At 38.6% G+C, this 22,414-nt stretch overlaps 1 protein-coding gene across 2 annotated transcripts in view; it reads right to left on the bottom strand.

The window, feature by feature from the left end:
* Positions 1-22,414, bottom strand: part of SUCLA2 (succinate-CoA ligase ADP-forming subunit beta) — a 90,168-nt gene that overhangs the window by 40,145 nt on the left and 27,609 nt on the right. For both annotated transcript variants that reach the window (XM_036249910.1, XM_036249911.1), the window contains exon 5: positions 925-1,053. In XM_036249910.1, coding sequence (XP_036105803.1) covers positions 925-1,053 — 129 coding nt within the window. The remainder of the gene's footprint in view (positions 1-924; positions 1,054-22,414) is intronic.

The raw sequence follows: 22,414 nt of genomic DNA, 5'->3' as shown, positions 1-22,414 counted from the left end.
ACCAAACCCGGGTCTCTATGGACCACAGGCCGACGCTCTAATCGCTGAGCCAAACCAGCCAGGGCTATTTTTCATTAGATTCTTAAAAGCATCCATACATCCCCAAAAAGTAAAATCATTGATCTATTTGGGATATATAAGACAGTGTCTCTCCCATTCCATACAATTTTCAGGGTAGATATGAACATGTTAAATGCCACCATGGGGATGTAATATCCAGACTGGTTTCTTCAACAAAAGAAAGAGAAAAGATGGAGAGAATGAGGGAATAGAAACCTATAAATTGGAAAAAGACCTTTGAAACATTAACCAATAGCAATGAAGGACCATAAAAGGATCCCCACTCAAACAAAATGAAAAAGAAAAAACAATGACATGATTAAGAAATTTGAATGACATGATAAGCAATGGTATTAGGAAATTATTGTTACTTGTATTAGGTATGACAATTATCTTTTAAAGATACATATTGAAATACTTATGGCAGCTATAAGAAAACACTGTAGATACTTCTAAAAGTTTCCATTTCAAACAAGATATTAACACGCCATGATACTCAAATCATTTTTTTAAAATGTTGTCAATCGCCCTGGCTGGTTTGGCTCAGCGGTTAGAGCATCAGCCTGCGGTCCCGAGAGACCCCAGTTCGGTTCCCGCTAAGGGCACGTACCTTGGTTGCAGTTTGTCCCCGGCCCTGGTTGGGTCGTGCGGGTGGCAGCCACTCGATGTGTCCCTTTCACGTCGATGTTTCTCTCTCTCTCTCTCTCCCTCCTACTCTATCTGAACAAAAAACGTCCTTGGGTGAGGATTAAAAAAAAAAATTTAAAATGTTGTCAATCATTTCACTTGTATAGTTAACTCTCTTTCTTCAAGTACTATAATTACCTAACCAAAAGCTAGAAATTTTTTTTGAATACAACATACCCGGACAGCTTGTTCCTTTTTGATGCCTTCTACAATATCAATAGGTTCTTTAACTATGGCTTCAGGAGTCTCTGCAGCAACATCTTCAATGTTGACACCACCTTGAGAACTTCCTATTAATACAGGACCCTAGCAGGAAAGGAAACAACCAAAACATATATATTTTATTTTGGATCCGTCAATAAAATTTTAAAACCTATTTGTGCACACTATGAGACTTATGCATCTATCACTCCCCATCCCTATTTTTAAATTTCCTTGAGAATTTATCCTACTATTTCCTGCACAATGCCCCCTTACAATAAATGTTAAATTGAAATAATAGAAAAGAAGTGAAAAGAGGAAAACAATAGCTCACTGTGAGAAGTAAAGATTTTAAAAATATATAAAATTTATTACAAATAAGTTAATATAAACATGTATATGTGAAAAAAAACCTATGCATTTTTTGAAAGAAGTAAAGAGGTATTAAAGTACCATTTAAAGAACTTTTAAAAATCATAAAAACAGACTATTGATATTTAAAAGGAAAGTGTCTAATGAACAAAAGTTCCAGATTTTATAACTTTCAGGGGACTACAGTCAATAAAACAGAAAGCTAACTGCCTTAAAGAATAACTCTAGCTACTATCATTAACAATATAAGGTTAGATATAATTAATCAACTTTTAAGTCCCCTAAAAGATTTGCTAATTTATGCACAGAACTAGAAATAATCTTATTATGCAAAAACAAGAAATTGCTTAAAGGAGATCACTAAAGATTATTCTCAAGTTTATTTTTGTTGATTATTTTTCAACATTGTGTTTATATGTGCCCCCAACTACTATTCACATAAATAGAAAAAATATGGCAAATAGAACAGTAAACGATACTTCTGTTACTTTATATGTCACTATCCCCTCCCCCAATTTTTAAAAATATGCTTTTTATTGATTTCAGAGAGAGGCAGAAGAGGGAGAGGGAGACAGAAACATCAATGAGAAACATTAATCGGCTGCCTCCTGCACACCCCTACTAGGGATCGAGCCCACAACCCAGGCACATGCAATGACTGGGAATGGAACTGTGACCTCCTGGTGCTTGGGAGAATGCTGAGCCAACTGGGCCACACTGGCTGCCTCCCCATCCCAATTTTTTTTATAGTGAACATATTATTATTATTTTTTAGTGGTAACCAATGTTTGTTCTATGTTTCTGACCAGAGCGGGAATGCACAGAGAAAGGGGATGTGCTTTTGGACAGAAACAAAGCTGTACAATTTGTCTAGTTGTGCATCCTGGGAAAACCTGGCTGAGAGTGTTAATATCTCCCTGTGGCTTCTATCAGTGCTTATCATCTATCTTTTTGGTCACATGCTAGTCTCAACCTGCTATAGTCTTAAGAGGAAGTGATCTGAGTCATAAAAAGAAATGGAATGAAGTTAGTGGTCCCTTCAGTTCCATTTACTTATGAGTGACAAATGGAGATTTTTTTAAGTGTAAATTTTCTTATTTTTTAATTATTTTATTTATATTTGATCTTTCAATCATCCATCCATATAGAGAGTAATGGATATCAGTACATGAACTTTTTTATCTTTTGATTAAATTTATTGGGGTGACATTAGTTAATAAAATTATATACGTTTCAGGTATACAATTCTATAATACATCATCTGTACACTGTATTGTGTCTTCACCACCCCAAGTCAAGTCTCCTTCCATCATCATTTATCCCTCTATACCCTTTTTTTTACCTCCTCCCACTCTTATTTCCCTCTGGTAATCACCATACTACTGTCTGTCTACAAGCTAGGTTTTTTGTTTTTGTTTAATCACTTTACATTTTTCACCCAGCCCCACAACTTCCCTCTCCTCTGACAGATGTCAGTCTGTTATCTGTGAGTCTTTGTTTATTTTGTTCATTAGATTCCACATACGAGTGAAATCACATGGTATTTGTCTTTCTTTGTCTGGCTTATTTCAGTTAGCATAATGCTCTCAAAGTCCATCCAAGCTGTCACAAAGGGTAAGAATTCCTTCTTTTGAGATATAGGAGGGACTTCTGGTCAAGATGGCGGCATAGGTAAAGGCAGTACTCGCCTCCTCCCACCACATCAAAATTACCACTAAACTACAGAACAAACATACTTCAGAACCACCTGAAATCAAGCGGAATGAAAACCCTACAACTACAAAATTAAAGAAGCAGCCACATCAAGACTAGTAAGAGAGACGGAGGCACGGACAGGCTGGTCCCACACCCACGTGAGGCGGATAAAAAATCAGGAGGGATACCTCAGCTGGGAAGGTCCTCCCTGAGGAATGAACCCAGGCCGCCAGCTCAGGGTTCCAGTGCAAGGAAGAGAAGCCGCCATCACTTCTGACTGTAAAACCCAGCAGGATCTGAGGCTGAGGAAGGCTGAGACTGCTGGAGCCCCATGCAGCTCCTCTTAAAGGACCCGTGCATGGACTTACTCAGACCTGCTCACTCTGAGCTCCAGAGAGGGGGTGGGGGGGTAGGGGGCAGGTTGATAGGCAACAGAGACATACCGGGAAGAAATGAGTTGTTTGGCATTGGGGGGAGGACTGGAGAGGCAGTATTCTCCTGGGGAGACGTGACGGTGGAGGCCGTTGTTCCTTTGGTAAGCCCTTCCCCCCAGGGCAGGCAGAAGAAGCCATATCTAGGACTCCAGCAACCTGGCTCACACTGTTTGCCTCACCCCAGTGATTCCCTGAGACCCTGCCACACCCAACTTCTGTGCCCACCCAAGTTGTTTCAAGTGGCATTAGCATACGATTGGCCTGTTTTGGCTCCTGCTTCCGGTTTTCCTAAATTCTTTCAAACAAGCAGCATCTGACCTCAGCAAACCCCATACCTCTCACTAAGTGGCCCCAGGCCCGGCACTAGAAGCAGCCATCAGCAGATTGCTTTGTAGCTTATGTCTAGTGGCCCTGGGTAGAACACAGACAGTGGCTGACCTTGTCCCAGAGCCAGCACACCCAGTGGACAGCTTCAGACTAATGTGAAGCACCACCTCAATTGACACACTCAAAGAACGGACACAGGGAGTACCAGAGCCCTGCTGAAGTAAGTCTTGATCTGTGTGGTGGGCCCCTGCACAGCTGATCTCCAAGGTAGTCAGAGGTCGGTGGTTAGTGGGCACAGCCAGTCCTTGCAGCTGGTCAGCCTGAGTAAAACCCTTGCATTAACATGCCAACAGCAATCAATACTCAATACAACAAAAGGGTGAAAAGTCCACACGAGTGGTGCACCTCAAGGGCCTAGCTGAGTGATCAGAGAGGCTGTGCCACTGGACCCTACAGGACACCTACTACAACAGGCCACCCTAGGAAGCCTAGGAGACATAGCAACTCTACCAAACAGATAGAATCAAACACAGGGGGCAGCCACAATGAAGAGACAAAGAAACATGTCCCAAATGAAAGAACAGAACAAAACTCCAGAAAAAGAACCAAATGAAATGAAGATAAGCAATCTAATAGATGCAGAGTTCAAGACACTGCTTATAAGGATGCTCAATGAACTTAGTGAGGGCCTCAAGAGCATAATAAAGGACCAGTCAGAAATGAAGGATGCACTAACTGAAATAAAGAATAATTTATAAGGAATCAATAGTAGAGTAGGTAAAGCCAAGAAGCAAACCATCGATTTGGAATATAGGGAAGCAAAAACACCCAGTCAGAACAGCAAAAAGAAAAAAGAATGCAAACAAAGGAGGTTAGTATAAGGAGCCTGTGGGACAACTTCAAGAATACCAACATTTGCATCATGGGAGTGCCAGAAGGAGAAGAGAGAGGACAAGAAAATGAAAACCTATTTGAAAAAATAATGATAGAAAACTTCCCTAACTTGGTGAAGTAAACAGACATACAAGTCCAGGAAGCACAGAGAGTCCCAAACAAGATGAACCCAAAGAGGTCCACACCAAGACATATCATCATCAAATGCAAAAAAGGTTAAAGCTAAAGAGAAAATCTTAAAAGCAGCAAGAGAAAAGCGGTTAGTTACCTACAAGGGAGCTCCCATAAGGCTGTCAGCCGATTTTTCAAAACAAACTTTGCAGGCCAGGAGGGAGTGGCAATAAATATTTAAAGTGATGAAACCAAGAACCTACAACCAAGATTACTCTATTCTGCAAAGCTATCATTTAGAATTGATGGCCATATAATGAGTTTCCCAGACAAGAAAAAGCTAAAGGAGTTTATCACCACCAAACCAGTATTATATGAAATGCTGATGGGTCTTCTTGAAAAACAAGATAAAAATATATGAACAATAAAATGGCAATGAATACTTATTTATCAACAATTAAATCTACAAACAAAATGAGCATGCAGAACAGAAATAGACTCATAGATACAGAGAACTTTTTGTTGGTTGCCAGATGGGAGAGGAGTTGGGTCAAAAAGATGAAGGGATAAGGACTGATGAACCTCAAAGGGAAGGGGGCAGGTGGGGCAGATGGGGCAGGAAGAGAAAAACCAAAGAACTTATATGCACATATGCATAACCAACTGACACAGACAATAGTGTGGGGAAAGCAGGAGAAGGGGTAGGACTGGGGAGGAGGGGGTCAAGGGAGGAAAAAGGAGGGACATCTGTAATCCATTCAACAATGAATATAAGTTTTGAAAAAAGAGAGAGACATAGGAAGAAGACCACTATCTCAAGGAATAAACCCTGCTAACACCTTGATTTTGAACTTCTAGCCTCTAGAATCGTGAGACAATAAATTTTGTTGCTTAAAAAAAAAAAAAAATTTCCTTCTTTTTTATGGCTGAGTAGTTTTCCCTTGTGTAAATGTATCACAGCTTTTTAATCCACTCTCTACTGATGGGCACTTGGACTCCTTCCAAATCTTGGCTATTGTAAATAACCCTGCAATGAACACAGGGGTGCATATATTCTTTCAAATTAGTGTTTCGGGTTTCTTCCGAAATATTCCCAAAAGTGAAATCACTGGGTCATAAGGTAGTTCCATTTTTAATTTTTTCAGGGAACTCCATGTTGACTTTCCACAGTGGCTGCACCAATCTACATTCCCACCACCAGTGCACAAGGGTTTCCTTTTCTCCACATCCTTGTCAGCACTTGTTGTTTGAGGATTTATTGATGACAGCCATTTTGACAGGTGTGAAGTGATATCTCATTGTGGTTTTAATTTGCATTTTTCTGATAATTAATGACATTGAGCATCTTTTCTTTCTTTCTTTTATTTTTATTTTATTATTATTTTTTATCCTCACCTGAGGACATTTTTCCTTTTTTTGTACAGATAAAGTGGGAGGGAGAGAGAGGAAGAGATAGAGAGAGAGAAACATTGATGTGAAAGGGACACATCGAGTGGCTGCCACCGCACGACCAACCAGGACCGGGGACAAACTGCAACTGAGGTACGTGCCCGTAGAGGGAACCGAACCCGGGTCTCTCCGGACTGCAGGCCGACGCTCTGACTGCTGAGCCAAACCGGCCAGGGCTCTTTTATTTTTTTATAGAGCAGGAGGGAGAGAGGGAGGGAGAGAGAGAAACATTGATGTGAGAGAGACACATCGAGTGGTTGCCACCCACACGACCCCAAACGGGGCCGGGGACAATCTGAAACCGAGGTACATGCCCTTAGTGAAAACCAAGCCTGGGCCTCTCTGATCCTCAGGCCGACGCTCTAACCTCTGAGCCAAACCGGCCAGGGCAAACATCTTTTCATATGTCTTTTGGCCATCTCTATGTCCTCTTTGAAGAAGTATTTATTCAGGACCTTTGCCCATTTTTTAATTGAATTGTTGAATTGCTTGTTTGGTTTCTGGGTTGTTTTTTTTTTAAATTTCATAAGTTCTTTATAAATTTTAGATATTAACCCCTTATCAGATATATTATTGGTGAATATCTTCTCCCATTCAGTGGGTTGGTTGTCTTTTCATTTTGTTGATGGTTTTCGTTGCTGTGCAAAATCTTTTTTTTTTTTATCCTCACCCGAGAACATTCTTTCTATTTTTTGTTCAGGTAGAGTGGGGGGGGAGAGAGAGGAACAGAGAGAGAGAGAGAAACATCGATGCGAAAGGGACACATCGAGTGGCTGCCACCCGCACAATCGACCAGGGCCGGGGACAAACTGCAACCGAGGTACACATGCCCTTAGCGGGAACCGAACCCGGGTCTCTCAGGACCGCAGGCCGACGCTCTAACCACTGAGCCAAACCGGCCAGGGCCAAAATCTTTTTAAGTTTGATGTAGTCCCATTTGTTTATTTTTTCTTGTTTCCCTTGTCCGAGGACAAATATTACTACAAGAAATGTCTAAGATTGTACTGCCTATGTTTTCTTCTAGGATTTTTCTGGTTTCGAGTCTAACACTAAGTCTTTACTCCATTTTAAGTTTATTCTTGTGTATGGGTGTAAGAAAGTGGTCTAATTTCATTTTTTTTTGCAATTTTCCCAACACCATTTATTGAATCAACTTGTCTTTATTCCATTGTATTTTTTGCCTCCTTTGTCAAATATTATTTGGCAATAAAGGCGTGAGTTTGTTTTTGGGCTCTCTAGTTTGTTTCATTGACCTATATGTCTGTTTTTATGCCAGCACCATGCTGTTTTGATTGCTATAGCCTTGTAGTACAGTTTGATATCACGTAGCATGATTCCTCCAACTTTGTTCTTTCTCAAGATTGCTGTAGCTATGTGGGGTCTTTTGTGGTTCCACATAAATTTTTGGAATATTTGTTCTAGTTCTATAAAATACACTATTGGTATCTTAACAGGAATTATGTTGACAAACATATTATTCTCAATCCAGAAAAAAGTATTGCTTTCATGAAAGTAAAAAAAAAAAAAGACTCATTTCACTTTTCTATCCCATTACCCAGTATTTCAGTAACAGTTATTTCAAGGTATAATATAAAGGAAATAGTATTTTAATCTTTACTGTTTAGAGAACAAAACAGTCCTTAAAATCCTCAAAATAAGTCACCAGCCAAGGAAAAGAAATACCCATTACATTTTAAGAGATTTAACTGTTATTTAGGAGGGAAAATGATATAGAAAATAAGTATCAGCCTCCAAGGAGCAACACTGGGTGGCTGAGGAACAGGGGTGGGTGGGAAATGTATATTTCCTGTACACTTTTGTGCCTTTTAAAGTCTACACTATGTGGTTAGATTTTAATATACATGTGCAAAGAACAAATTGGCTGGCATTTGTTGGAAGGGTCTGGGAAGGAACCTCTAAACCCTCCACTATACCTGAGTGTTTACAATAATGAGGTGACTCAAGGGGGCCCCCTAGACTGTTAACACAAAGATGACTCAGGCAATGAGAATGTTGGAGCTTTGAGTCACATTATCAGTCCACCCTTCTGGGAAGAAACGGGGCATGGAGATTAAGTTCAACATAGTGGCAATGATTTGATCAATCATGCCTACTTAATAAAAACACCCAAGAAAACTCTGGACATGAGGGTCAGCAAAATGTTAGAATAAGCAGCCTCGGACCTTGCTCTTCCACAGAAACAATAATTTTACAATATATGATCTGAAAAACCTTTATGAGCCTACCAGAAACCAGTCAGGAAGTTGCAGTACCCTAGACAAGTCCAACTGCAACAAAACTAGTAAGAAAACTGTTTGTTTGATTTCACCCAGGCCAGCACCTCCCCTCAACCCCAACCCCAACAAGTAGAAATAGCAGGATCAGGAGAAATAGCCCCATGCTGGGCATCTCTATTGAGAGAAAGAGAAAAGCAGAATGTGTATCCAACATTACTGTTCTTTAGAGGGCTGTCCAAATAACTGGCTTCAGTCTTGCCTGACTTAGAGGATTAACTGGGAATCTGCATACTCTGAATGCCATGTAGGGGCCACTGAAAACAGAATAGAGCTCAGAAGCTTGTGACAGCACCAGAGAACTTGTAATACTGCAGACAGAATGATACAGCTCACCAAAGGTGGGGAAAACACTCAGTTCACAAGCTTTTTTTAACTCCAGGAAATAGAAGAAAAAACTAAACCCAAAGTTAGCACAAGAAAATAATAAAGATTAGAACAGAAATAAATGAAACAATCTGTAATACTTTCAACAATAAAGATATAAAAAAGGCAAATAAATGAAACAAAAAACAATACAAAACTAAGAATTGGTTTGTTGAAAAGATCAACAAAATTGACAAACCCTTAAACTAAAAAAAAAAAAAAAAAAAAAGAGAACGAAAAGACAATAAAAATTAGAAATGAAAGAGGAGACAATACAATTAATGTCATAAAAATAAATAAAAAGGATCATAAGAGACTACTATTAAAAATTACACACCAACAAATTTGATAAACTGGAAGAAATAAGTACATTTCTGGAAACATTTACACTACTAAGACGGAGTCATGAAGAAATCAAGAAAATCTGAACAGACCCTAAACAAAGTAAGGAGATTAAATCGGTAATCAAAAACCTCACAACACGATCAGATAGCTTCAGTGAAGAATTCCACAGGAGGAAAAATGGTGGCGGAGGGAACGGAAGCTACACAGACCGTCTCCCAGAACCAAACTGGAATTACAACTATAACACAGACAAATCGACGGGAAAAAGCAACAGAAAAGCAGCTTGGAGGACCATATAACGAGGGACACTGACTCCATCCCGGTAGGCTTGCGAAGGCACGAGACGGGGGCTGGGAGCCCACGGTCCGCAGCTCAACAGCGGCCTTAGCTGGGAGCGACGCCCTCGGGTCACACTCCCAGGCGGCTCCACAGCAGCCACTCACCTTGGGCTCCCGCAGAAGGAGGGCAGACTGGACTAGAACTGTGTGGGGACACTCGGGATCTGGAGGGCACTCAGAGCTTTGGCTGAGTGCAGCCACTCAGGACGGTGGCCACATTGCTCCTTCCCAGGGCTCTGAGAGAGGCAGCAGCCCCTCCCTCAGAGATCCAACCCCACCCTGTGGGCCATTGAAGTGCTAACTGAGGCTCACTAACGACCAGCATCTGCCCCACCCTCGGGAAATCCCCATGTGCTAAGCACCTGAGGGAGCTTTTCAATCAACTGACAACCCAAAACTCATCAAGTAACCTAGACTGCTAGCCTCCAGGCAAACACTTAGAGGATAACAGTACATTTCCTGGGCTGGCAACTTTAACCAGGAAAGTAAGACTTGACAGTGGTGTTCAACGTGGGTCCTCCCTCGCTCATCTAAACACAGGAGAGGGAGCCACAAACAGCAGAACACCAACACCCACAGGGAAAACTTGACAGGCTCCAAAGCCCACAGTGATAGCCAAAATGGTGAAACACAGCAACAGAAGCCAAATGAAAGAGCAAGAGACCTCCACCGAAGATGAGATCAATGTGGAGCAATTAGGCATGTTAACAGAGCTAGAATTCAGAGCCATGATCTTGAGGAAGCTGAACAGCATGAGTAAGGACATAGAGACACTGAAAATAAGCCAATTGGAAATTAAAAACCAACAAGAAGAAATAAAAAATGATATATCAGAAATGAAAAACACATTGGAAGGTTTAAAAAGCAGAGTAGAGGAAGCTGAGGACTGGATCAGTGAATTAGAAGACAGGGTAGAAAAAAATCAACCAATCAGAAAAACAAAAGGAAAAAACTATTAAAAAACAGGAAGACAGCTTAAGAGAACTATGGGACAACTGGAAACGTAGTAATATTCGCATCATAGGAGTCCGCGAAGAAGAAGAAAATGAGCAAGGGATAGAGAATATATTCAAAAAAATGGTGAGAGAAAACATCCCTAATTTGGTGAAGGAAGAAGGCATTCAAGTTCAAGAAGCACAGAGAGTCCCAAGTAAGAAGAACCCAAACAGGTCCACACCAAGACACATAGTAATTAAAATGCCAAAAATTAAAGACAAAGAGAGAATCCTAAAAGCAGCAAGAGATAAGCAACAGGTTACCTACAAAGGGAACCCCATAAGGCTCTCTGCTGACTTCTCATAAGAAACACTACAGGCCAGAAGACAATGGCATGAAGTAATCAAAGTCATGAAAAACAAGAATCTGAATCCAAGACTACTCTACCCAGCAAGGCTATCATTCAAAATAGAAGATCAAATAAAGAGCTTCCCAGACAAAAAAAAAAAGCAAAGGGAATACATTAGCACCAAACCAGCACTGCAAGAAATGTTAAAAGGACTGCTGTAATTAGCAGTAGAAATGGGAAGGAAAATAGAACCACACTAAACAAAAATGGCAATAAATAAGTACATATCAATAATCACCTTAAACGTAAATGGATTGAATGCTCCCATAAAAAGACACAGAGTAGCTGATTGGATAAGAAAGGATGACTCAAATATATGTTGTTTACAAGAGATCCACCTCTCAACAAAAGACTCACATAAGTTGAAAGTGAAGGGATGGAAAAAATTTTCCAAGCTAATGGAAAGTAAAAAAAAGCTGGGGTAGCAATTCTCATATCTGATAAAATAGATTTCAAAATGAAGACCATAACTAGAGACAAAGACGGCCACTACATAATATTGAAAGGATCTATCCAACAAGAAGATATAACCTTGATAAACATATATGCACCCAATATAGGAGCACCAAAATATATTAAAAATCTTCTGGAGGACTTCCAAAGAGAAATCGACAACGATACAATCATAGCAGGGGACTTCAACACCCCGTTGACAGCACTGGATAGATCCTCTAGGCAAAAAATTAGCAAGGAAACAGAGACTCTAAATGAAGCACTAGACCAAATGGATTTAATAGATATCTACAGAGAATTACACCCCAAAACTACAGAATACACATTCTTCTCAAGTGCACATGAGACATTCTCAAAGATAGACCACATGATAGGACACAAACTACATCTCTACAAGTTCAAGAAGATTGAAATCATATCAAGCATCTTCTCAGATCACGATGGCATGAAACTAGAAATCAATTGCAACAAGAACATGCAAAGACATTTCAACACATGGAGGCTAAATAGCATGTTACTAAACAATGAATGGATCACCGAGGAGATCAAGGAAGAAATTAAAAACTTCCTGGAAACCAATGAAAATGAACACACAACAACACAAAATCTATGGGATGCAGCGAAAGCAGTTCTGAGAGGGAAGTTCATAGCACTACAGGCCTACCTCAAAAAACAAGAAAAATTTCTAATGGACTGTCTAACCTCACAACTTAAAGAATTAGAAAGCAAACAAAAAGAAAACCCCAGAGCAAGTAGAAGGAAGGAAATAGTAAAGATCAGAGCAGAAATAAATGACATAGAGACCAGAAAAACAATTCAAAGGATCAATGAAACAAAGAGCTGGTTTTTCGAAAAGATAAACAAGATTGATGGACCCTTAGCTAGACTCACCAAGAAACAAAGAGAGAGAACCCAAATACACAAAATCAGAAATGAAAGAGAAGAAGTAACAACCAACACCACGGAAATACAAAAGATCATTAACAACTACTATGAACAACTATATGGCATCAAATTCAACAATCTAAGCGAAATGGACAAATTTCTTGAAACACACAGTCTCCCAAAACTATTCCCGGAAGAGATAGAAAACTTGAACAGACCAATAACAACTAAGGAAATTGAAGAGGTAATCAAGACTCTCCCAGCAAACAAAAGCCCAGGCCCAGATGGCTTCAAGAGGGAGTTTTACCGAACATTCAAAAAAGAACTAACACCCATTCTCCTCAAACTATTTCAAAAAATTCAAGAAGAAGAAAGACTTCCAAACACGTTCTATGAGGCCAGCATAATTCTAACTCCAAAACCAGAAAAAGACACTACGAAGAAAGAAAACTACAGGCCAATATCCCTGATGAACATAGACGCCAAAATCCTGAACAAAATATTAGCAAATCGGATCCAGCAATACATCAAAAAAATGATTCACCATGACCAAGTGGGACTCATTCCAGGGATGCAAGGCTGGTACAATATCCGCAAATCAATAAACGTGATACACCACATAAACAAAATGAAGAATAAAAACCACATGATCATATCAATAGATGCTGAAAAAGCATTCGACAAAATCCAGCATCCATTTCTGATAAAAACGCTCAGCAATGTAGGAATAGAGGGATCATATCTCGACATAATAAAGGCCATATATGAAAGACCTACAGCCAACATCATACTCAATGGACAGAAACTAAAAACATTTCCATTAAGAATAGGAACAAGACAGGGATGTCCACTTTCGCCACTCTTATTTAACATTGTACCGGAAGTCTAAGCCACAGCAATCAGATGAAGAAAAAATAAAAGGCATCCAAATTGGAAAGGAGGAAGTGAAACTGTCATTATTTGCAGATGACATGATACTATACATAGAAAACCCTAAAGACTCCATCAAAAGTCTACTAGACTTAATAAATGAATTTGGCAAAGTAGCAGGATGCAAAATTAACGTCAAGAAATCGATGGCATTCTTGTACACCAATGATGAACTCACAGAAAGAGAAACTGAAAAAACAATCCCATTTACCATCGCGCCAAAAAAATTACGATACCTAGGAATAAACTTAACCAAAGAAGTAAAGGACCTATTTGCAGAAAACTACAGGTCATTGAAAAAAGAAATAGAGGAAGATATAAAAAAGTGGAAGCACATACCCTGTTCATGGATTGGAAGAATTAACATCATTAAAATGTCCATACTACCCAAAGCAATCTATAGATTCAATGCAATCCCCATCAAAATACCAATGACATATTTCACAGAACTAGAACAAATACTTCAAAAGTTCATATGGAACCAAAAAAGACCCCAAATAGCCACAGCAATCTTGAAAAAGAAGAACAAAGTAGGTGGGATCACAATACCAGATATCAGGTTATACTACAAAGCGACTGTAACCAAAACAGCCTGGTACTGGCACAAGAACAGGCTTATAGACCAGTGGAACAGAACTGAAAACCCAGAAATGGACCCAAGGCAATACGCTCAATTAATATTTGAGAAAGGTGGGAAGAGCATACAGTGGAATAAAGACAGCCTCTTTAATAAATGGTGTTGGGAAAATTGGACACCTACATGCAAAAAAAATGAAACTAGACCATCAATTTACACCATACACAAAAATAAACTCAAAATGGATAAAAGACTATGTGACCCATGAATCCATAAAAATTCTAGAAGAAAATGTAGGCAACAAAATTTCGGACATTATACGGAGCAGAATTTTCACTGATACATCACCTAAGGCAACAGAAATAAAGGAGAAAATGAACACATGGGACTACATTAAACTAAAAAGCTTCTGCACAGCAAAAGAAACCATCACCAAAATGGAAAGGCAACCCACTGTATGGGAGAACATCACTGCCAATGATGTATCAGATAAGGGGTTAATTTCCAATATATATAGAGAGCTCATATAGCTCAACGAAAGGAAGACAAAGAACTCAATTAAAAAATGGGCAGAGGAGCTGAATAGACACCTCTCCAAATAGGACATAGAAATGGCCAAAAGACATATGAAGAAATGCTCAACATCACTAATCATCAGAGAGATGTAAATTAAAACAACAATGAGGTATCACCTCATACCTGTCAGAATGGCCGCCATCAACAAATCATCAAACAACAAGTGTTGGCGAGGGTGTGGAGAAAAGGGAACTCTAATACACTGCTGGTGGGAATGCAGACTGCTGCAGCCCCTATGGAAAACAATATGGTGCTACCTCAAAAAATTAAAAATTGAACTTCCATTTGACCCAGTGCCACTGCTGGGAATATACCCTAAGAAGCCTGAAACACCAATCAGGAAGAATATATGTACCCCCATGTTCATAGCAGCACTATTTACAATAGCTAAGATCTGGAAACAGCCCAAGTGTCCACCAGTAGACAAATGGATAAAAAAGCTGTGGTACATATACACAATGGAGTACTATGCAGCGGTAAGAAAGAAAGATTTCTCATCCTTTGAGACGACATGGAGGGACCTGGAAAGTATTATCCTAAGTGAAAGAAGCCAAGCAGAAAAAGACAAATACCACATGATCTCACTCATATACGGAATATAATGAACATAACAGTCTGAGGAATACAGTAGACCCAGAAACATGGAAGTAGGGCACAGACTGACATCCCTCAGAAGAGGAGGTAGGGGGTGGGGGGGGTGGGGGGGTGGGAAGAGATAAACCACAGAACTTATATGCATGTATGCATGACCAATGGACATGGACAACTAAGCCGGGGACGGGGCGGGGGTGGGGTGGGGGGTGCCAATGGGGTAAAAAGGTAAAATATCTGTAACAAACAAATAAAAAAAAATTCATAAAAAAAAAAAAAAAAGAATTCCACCAAATATTTAAGAGATAAACACCATTTAATAGATATCTACAGAGAATTACACCCAAAAACGACAGAATTCACATTCGTCTCAACTGCACATGGAACATTCTCAAAGATAGATCACATGTTAGGGCACAAAGTAAGTCTCTACAAGTTCAAGAAAACTGATATCATATCAAACATCTTTTCAGATTACAATGGAATGAAACGAGAAATCAATTGCAAGGAGAAAATGCAAAGACATTTAAAAACATGCAGGCTAAACAGCATGTTATTGAACAATGAATGGGTTACCATAAAGATCAAGGAAGAAATTCAAAACTTCCTTGGAACCAATGAAAATGAACACACAACAACACAAAATCTATGGGATGCAGTGAAAGCGGTTCTGAGAGGGAAGTTAATAGCACTAAAGGCCTACCTCAAGAAACAAGAAAAATTTCTAGTACACCTGCTAACCTCACAACTTAAAGAACTAGAAAGCAAACAAAAAGAAAACCCCAGAGCAAGTATAAGGAAGAAAATAGTAGAGATCAGAGCAGAAATAAATGACATGGAAACAACAACAAAAAAAACAATTCAAAGGATCAATGAAACAAAGAGCTGGTTCTTTGAAAAGATAAACAAGATTGATGGACCCTTAGCTAGACTCACCAAGAAACAAAGACAGAGAACTCAAATACACAAAATCAGAAATGAAAGAGAAGTAACAACTGACACCACAGAAAAACAAAAGATCGTTAACAACAACTGTGAACAATAATATGGCAACAAATTCGACAATCTAAGCAAAATGGACAGATTTCTAGAAACACACAGTATCCCAAAACTGAACCAGGAAGAGATAAAAAACTTGAACAGACCAGAACAACTAAGGAAATTGAAGAGGTAATCAAGACTCTCCCAGCAAACAAAAGCCCAGGTCCAGATGACTTCACGGGGGAGTTTTACCGAACATTCAAAGAAGAACTAACACCTATTCTTCTCAAACTATTGCAAAAAATTCAAGAAGAAGGAAGACTTCCAAACTCATTTTATGAAGCCAGCATAATTCTAATTCCAAAACCAGAAAGACACCACAAAGAAAGAAAACTACAGGCCAATATCCCTGTCTATGATGAACACAGATGCCAAAATCCTGAACAAAATACTAGCAAATCGAATTCAGCAATACATCAAAAAAATTATTCACCATGACCAAGTGGGATTCATCCCAGGGATGCAAGGCTGGTACAATATTCGCAAATCAATAAACGTGATATACCACATAAACAAAATGAAAGATAAAAATCATATGATCATGTCAATAGATGCTGAAAAAGCCTTCAACAAAATCCAGCACCCATTTGTGATAAAAACGCTCAGCAATGTGGGAATAGAGGGATCATATCTCAACATAATAAATGCCATATATGAAAGACCTACAACCAACATCATACTCAATGGGCAGAAATTAAAAGCATTTCCCTTAAGAATAGGAACAAGACAGGGATGCCCACTTTCACCACTCTTATTTAACATAGTACTGGAAGTCTAAGCCACAGCAATCAGACAGGAAGAAAAAATAAAAGGCATCCAAATTGGAAAGGAGGAAGTGAAACTGTCGTTATTTGCAGATGACATGACACTATAGGTAGAAAACCCCAAAGACTTCAAAAATTTACTAGACTTAATAAATGAATTTGGCAAAGTAGCAGGATGCAAAATTAACGTCAAGAAATCAATGGCATTCTTATACACCAATGATGAACTCACAGAAACAGACACTAAAAAAAAAAAAAAAAAAAAAATCCCATTTACTATCATGGCAAAAAAATTAAGATACCTAGGAATAAACTTAACCAAAGAAATAAAGAACCTATTTGCAGCAAACTACAGGTCATTGAAAAAAAAATAGAGGAAGATGTAAAAAAGTGGAAGCACATAACTTGTTCATGAATTAGAAGAATTAACATCCTTATAATGTCCTTACTACCCAAAGCAATCTATAGAGTCAATGCAATCCCCATCAAAATACCAACGACATATTTCACAGAACTAGAACGACTACTTCAAAAGTTCATCTGGAACCAAAAAAGACCCTGAATAGCCACAGCAATCTTGAAAAAGAAGAACAAAGTTGGAGGGATCACATTACCAGATTTCAGGTTATACTACAAAGACACTGTAATCAAAACAGCCTGGTACTGGCACAAGAACATAGACCAGTGGAACAGAACAGAGAACCCAGAAATGGACCCAAGACAATATGCTCAATTAATATTTGACAAAGGGAGCAAGAGCATACAGTGGAGTAAAGACAGCCTCTTTAATAAATGGTTTTGGGAAAATTGGACAGCTACATGCAAAAAAAATGAAACTAGACCATACACAAGAATAAACATAAAATGAATAAAAGACTTAAATGTGACTCATGAATCCATAAAAATCCTAGAAAAAAAAGTAGGCAATGAAATTTCAGACATCATACACAGCAGAGTTTTCACTGATACATCACCTAAGGCAACAAAAACAAAGGAAAAAATGAACACATGGGACTACATCAAACTCAAAAGCTTCTGCACAGCAAAAGATACAATCATCAAAATGGAAAGGCAACCCACTCTGTGGGAGAGCATTATTGCCAATGATACATCAGAAAAGGGGTTAATTTCCAATATATAGAGAGTGCTAATATAGCTCAACAAAAGGAAGACAAAGAATCCAATTAAAAAATGGGCAGAGGGCCCTGGCCAGTTTGTCTCAGCGGTTAGAGCATCAGCCTGCGGTCCGGAGATACCCGGGTTCGGTTCCCGCTAAGGGCACGTACTTTGGTTGCAGTTTGTCCCCGGCCTTGGTTGGTCGTGCGGGTGGCAGCCACTCGATGTGTCCCTTCACGTCGATGTTTCTCTCTCTCTCTCCCTTCCTCTCCCTCCCTCCCACTCTATCTGTACAAAAAAATGGAAAAAATATCCTCGGGTGAGGATTAAAAAAAAAAAAAAAAAAAAAAATGGGCAGAGGAACTAAATAGACACCTCTCCAAATAAGACATACAAATGGTTAAGAGACATATGGAGAAATGCTCAATGTCACTAATCATCAGAGAGATGCAAAATAAAACAACAATGAGGTGTCACCTCACACCTGTCAGAATGGCTCCCATTAACAAATCGTCAAACAACAAGTGTTGGCGAAGTCGTGGAGAAAAGGGGACTCTAGTACACTGCTGGTGGGAATGCAGACTGGTGCAGCCAGTATGGAAAACAATATGATGTTTTGGACAATATGGAAAACAATATACCTCAAAAAATTAAAAACTGAACAGCCATTTGACCTGTGATCCCACTTCTAGGAATATACCCTAAGAAGCCTGAAACACCAATCAGAAAGAACATATGTACCCCCATGTTCATAGCAGCACTATTTACAATAGCTAAGATCTGGAAACAGCCCAAATGTCCATCAGTAGACAAATGGACAAAAAAGCTGTGGTACATATACACAATGGAGTACTATGCAGCTGTAAGAAAGAAAGATCTCTTATCCTGAGACAACATGGAGGGACCTGAAGAGTATTATCCTAAGCAAAACAAAGAAAGCAGAGAAAGACAAATATCACATGATCTTACTTATTTGTGGAATATAATGAACATAACAGTCGGAAGAATGGGGTAGTCCCAAGATGTGGAAATGGGGTACACACTGATAATCCCCAGAAGAGAGGTTTAGGGGAGAGATAAACCACAGAACTTGTATGCATGTATGCATGAATAATGTATATGGACAACAAAGCTGGGGACAGGGCAGGGACAGTGGGGGAGGGAGGTATCAGTGGGGGAAAATGGAGAAACATCTGTAACAAAAATAAATTAATTAATTAAATAAAAAAAAAGAAAATAAGAAAAAACAAAACAAAGAAATAAACACCAACCTTTCTCAAACTTTTCCGAAAAACTGAAAAGGAGGGAACACTTCTAAACTTATTCTATGAGGCCAGCATTACCCTGATTTCAAAATCAGACAAATACAAAAACCACTGACCAATTTCCCTGGTAAATATTGATGTAAAATCTCTCTACAAAACGCTAGTCAACCAAATTCAACAACACATTAAAAGGATTATACATTAAGACCAAAAGGGATTTATTCCTGTAATGCAAAGATGATTCATCATACAAAAATCAATGTAAAGCACCACATTAACAGAATCAAGGTAAAAATCACATGATCATCTCAATTGATACAGAAAATAATTTGAAAAAATTCAACACCCTTTCATAAAAACACACCAACAAAACAGGAAGAGAAGGAATTACCTCTATATAATAAAGGTCATACATGGAAACTTCACAATAAACATCATACTCTATGAACAACTGAAAACTTGCCTTCCCACATCAAGAAAAAGGCAAGGATGTCCACTCTTGCCACTTTATTCAACATAGTATAGGAAGTCTTAGCCAGAGGCAAGAAAGAAAATAAAAGGCATCCAAATAAGAAAGGAAAAAGAAAAATTACTGTTCACAGATGACATGATCTACATATAGAAAACTCTAAAGAACCAAAAAAACAAAAAAAATCCATTTAAGAACTAATGAGTTCAGCAAAGTTACAGGATACAAAATAAACAAATGTTTTGCTTTCTATACACTAACAATAAACCATCCTAAAAGGAAATTAAGAAAACGATCCATTTAAAATAGCATCAAAAAGAATAAAATATTAGGAATTAACTTAATCAAGAAAATGAAACTTACACACTGAAAACTACAAAACATTGCTGAATGAAATTGAAGAAAATACAAATATAAAGACATCCTGTGTTCATGGATTAAGAAACCTAATTTTGTTAAAATGTCCAATACCCAAAGCAATCTGCAGATTCAATGCAATCCCCACTATAATCTCAATGATATTTTCCCCCAATACAATCCTTTTTCCGTTTTCCTTTTTTTTTTTCTGCAAAAATAGAAAAACAATCCTAAAACTCACATGGACTCTCAGAGCACCCTGAATAGCCAAAATAATCTTGAGAAAGAAAACAAAGCTGGCCCTGGCCGGTTTGGATCAGCGGTTAGAGCGTCAGCCTGCGGTCCAAGAGACCCAGGTTCGGTTCCCGCTAAGGGCGCGTACCTCGGTTGCAGTTTGTCCCCGGCCTTGGTTGGTCGTGCGGGTGGCAGCCACTTGATGTGTCCCTTTCACGTCGATGTTTCTCTCTCCCTCTCTCTTCCTCTCCCTCCCTCCCACTCTATCTGAACAAAAATGGAAAAATGTCCTCGGGTGAGAATAAAAAAAAAAAAAGTTAAAAAAAGAAAACAAAGCTGGAGCTTTCATTCTTACTCATTTCAAAACATATTACAAAATTATAGTAATCAAGAGTGTGGTTCTGCCATAAAAACAGATACACAGATCACTAAAACAGAATAGAGAACCCGGAAATAAACCCTCATGTACATGGTCATATGGTCTTGAATAAAAGTGCCAAAGGCACAATGAGTAAAAGATAGTCTCTTCAACAAATGGTGTTGGAAAAACTGGATATTCACATGTAAAATAATGAAAGTAGGACCTTTATCTTATACCATATTCAAAAATTAACTCAAAATGGATTAAAGACCTAATGTAAGACCTAAAACTATAAAATCCCTAAAACAAAACACAGGGGAAGAGTTTTATAACATCAGATTTGACAATCATTTCTTGGATAAGACACAAAGCACAGGTGACAAAAGCAAAAATAGACAGATAGGATTATATCAAACAAAAACTTCTATGCAAGAAAAATCAACAGAGTGAAAAGGCAACCTACAGAGTAGAAGAAAAATATCTGCAAACCATATATCTAATGAGATTAATATTCAGAATATACATATAAATAAGTACAACTCAACAACAACAAAAAACAAAAACAATCCAATTTAAAAATGGGCAAAAAACTTGAATAGACATTTCTCCAAAGGAGATGTGTCTTAGTCAGCTTAGGATGCTATAACAAAATACCATTGACATTTCTCACAGCTCATACTAAACTCATCAAATGGTTGTTTAGCCATGCCTTTAATAATCTGTTCCAAATAGCTTTCTAATTTTTTGCAATACAGTTGTCCCCCCTTATTCACAGGTAGCTTTCTAATTTTTTGCAATACAGTTGTCCCCCCTTATTCACTGGGGAGACATTCCAAGTACCCCAGCAGATGCCTGAAACTGTAGATAGTATCAAACCCTACACATATTATGTTTTTTTCTATACATACATATTTTTCACTTAAAGGAAGCATTTTATGACTTCTCTCTGGCATATCCAAATTGCTAGCATCAGTACTCTTGCACTTTAGAGCCATTAATAAATAAAATAAGGGTTATTTGAACACAAGTACTGTGATACCCTCAATAGTCAATCTGATAACCAAGATGGCTATTAAGTGACTAACAGGAGGGAAGTCACAAAGGGATGATTCATGTGCTCTGAAGGACAAAGCAGGACAGCATGAGATGCCATCTCATCATTCAGAAAAGCACAATTTAAAACTTATAGTTTATTTCTGGAATTTTCTATTTACTATTTTCAGAGCATGGGTAACTGAAACTGAAGGGGAAGGAGAGGATGGGTTGGTCTACTGCATAGCCAGGCTAAGAATTTTCCAAATCTTAAAGTTCTGATTCCTTTTTGCTTTAACAATTCCTTTTTCAATTTATTTCTCTCTTCTCAAATTTTACTAAAAGAAGTCAGGAGTAACTAAGTTGCTCCTTCAATACTTTTCTTAGAAATCTCCTCAGTTAAATATCACTCCCAAGTTCTCTACCTTCCACAAAACACAATTCAGTTGAGTTCTTTGCCAGTTTATAACAAGAATCACCTTTTTTCCATCATCCAATAACATGTTCTTCATGAACTTCCGTGGATGGCTACATTCTGCATATTGTCACATATCAATATGCCAAAAGGGCAACACATCCCTGAGGACAATGAAAACTTTCACTTTGGAACTCTCCCAGACCTTGCTCTATGCATCTCTCCATTTGGCTGTTCTGCTTTATATCCTTTGGCTATAAGAAAATTGTAATCGTAAGTATAGTACATTCATAAGTTCTGAGTGTTTTTCTAGCAAATTATGGATCCTAAGTAGGTATAGGAATCCCCCAATTTTTAGTCAGTTGGTCAAGTGAGGGTGACCTGGGAACCCCCAAACTTGAGGCTGCTGTCTGAAGTAACACCAAGTAAC

Source organism: Molossus molossus, unplaced genomic scaffold, assembly GCF_014108415.1.
Source record: "Molossus molossus isolate mMolMol1 unplaced genomic scaffold, mMolMol1.p scaffold_m16_p_9, whole genome shotgun sequence".
Taxonomy (NCBI): Eukaryota; Metazoa; Chordata; class Mammalia; order Chiroptera; family Molossidae; genus Molossus; species Molossus molossus.
Note: the sequence above shows the minus strand (reverse complement) of the source record. Positions and strands in the feature narration are given on the sequence as shown.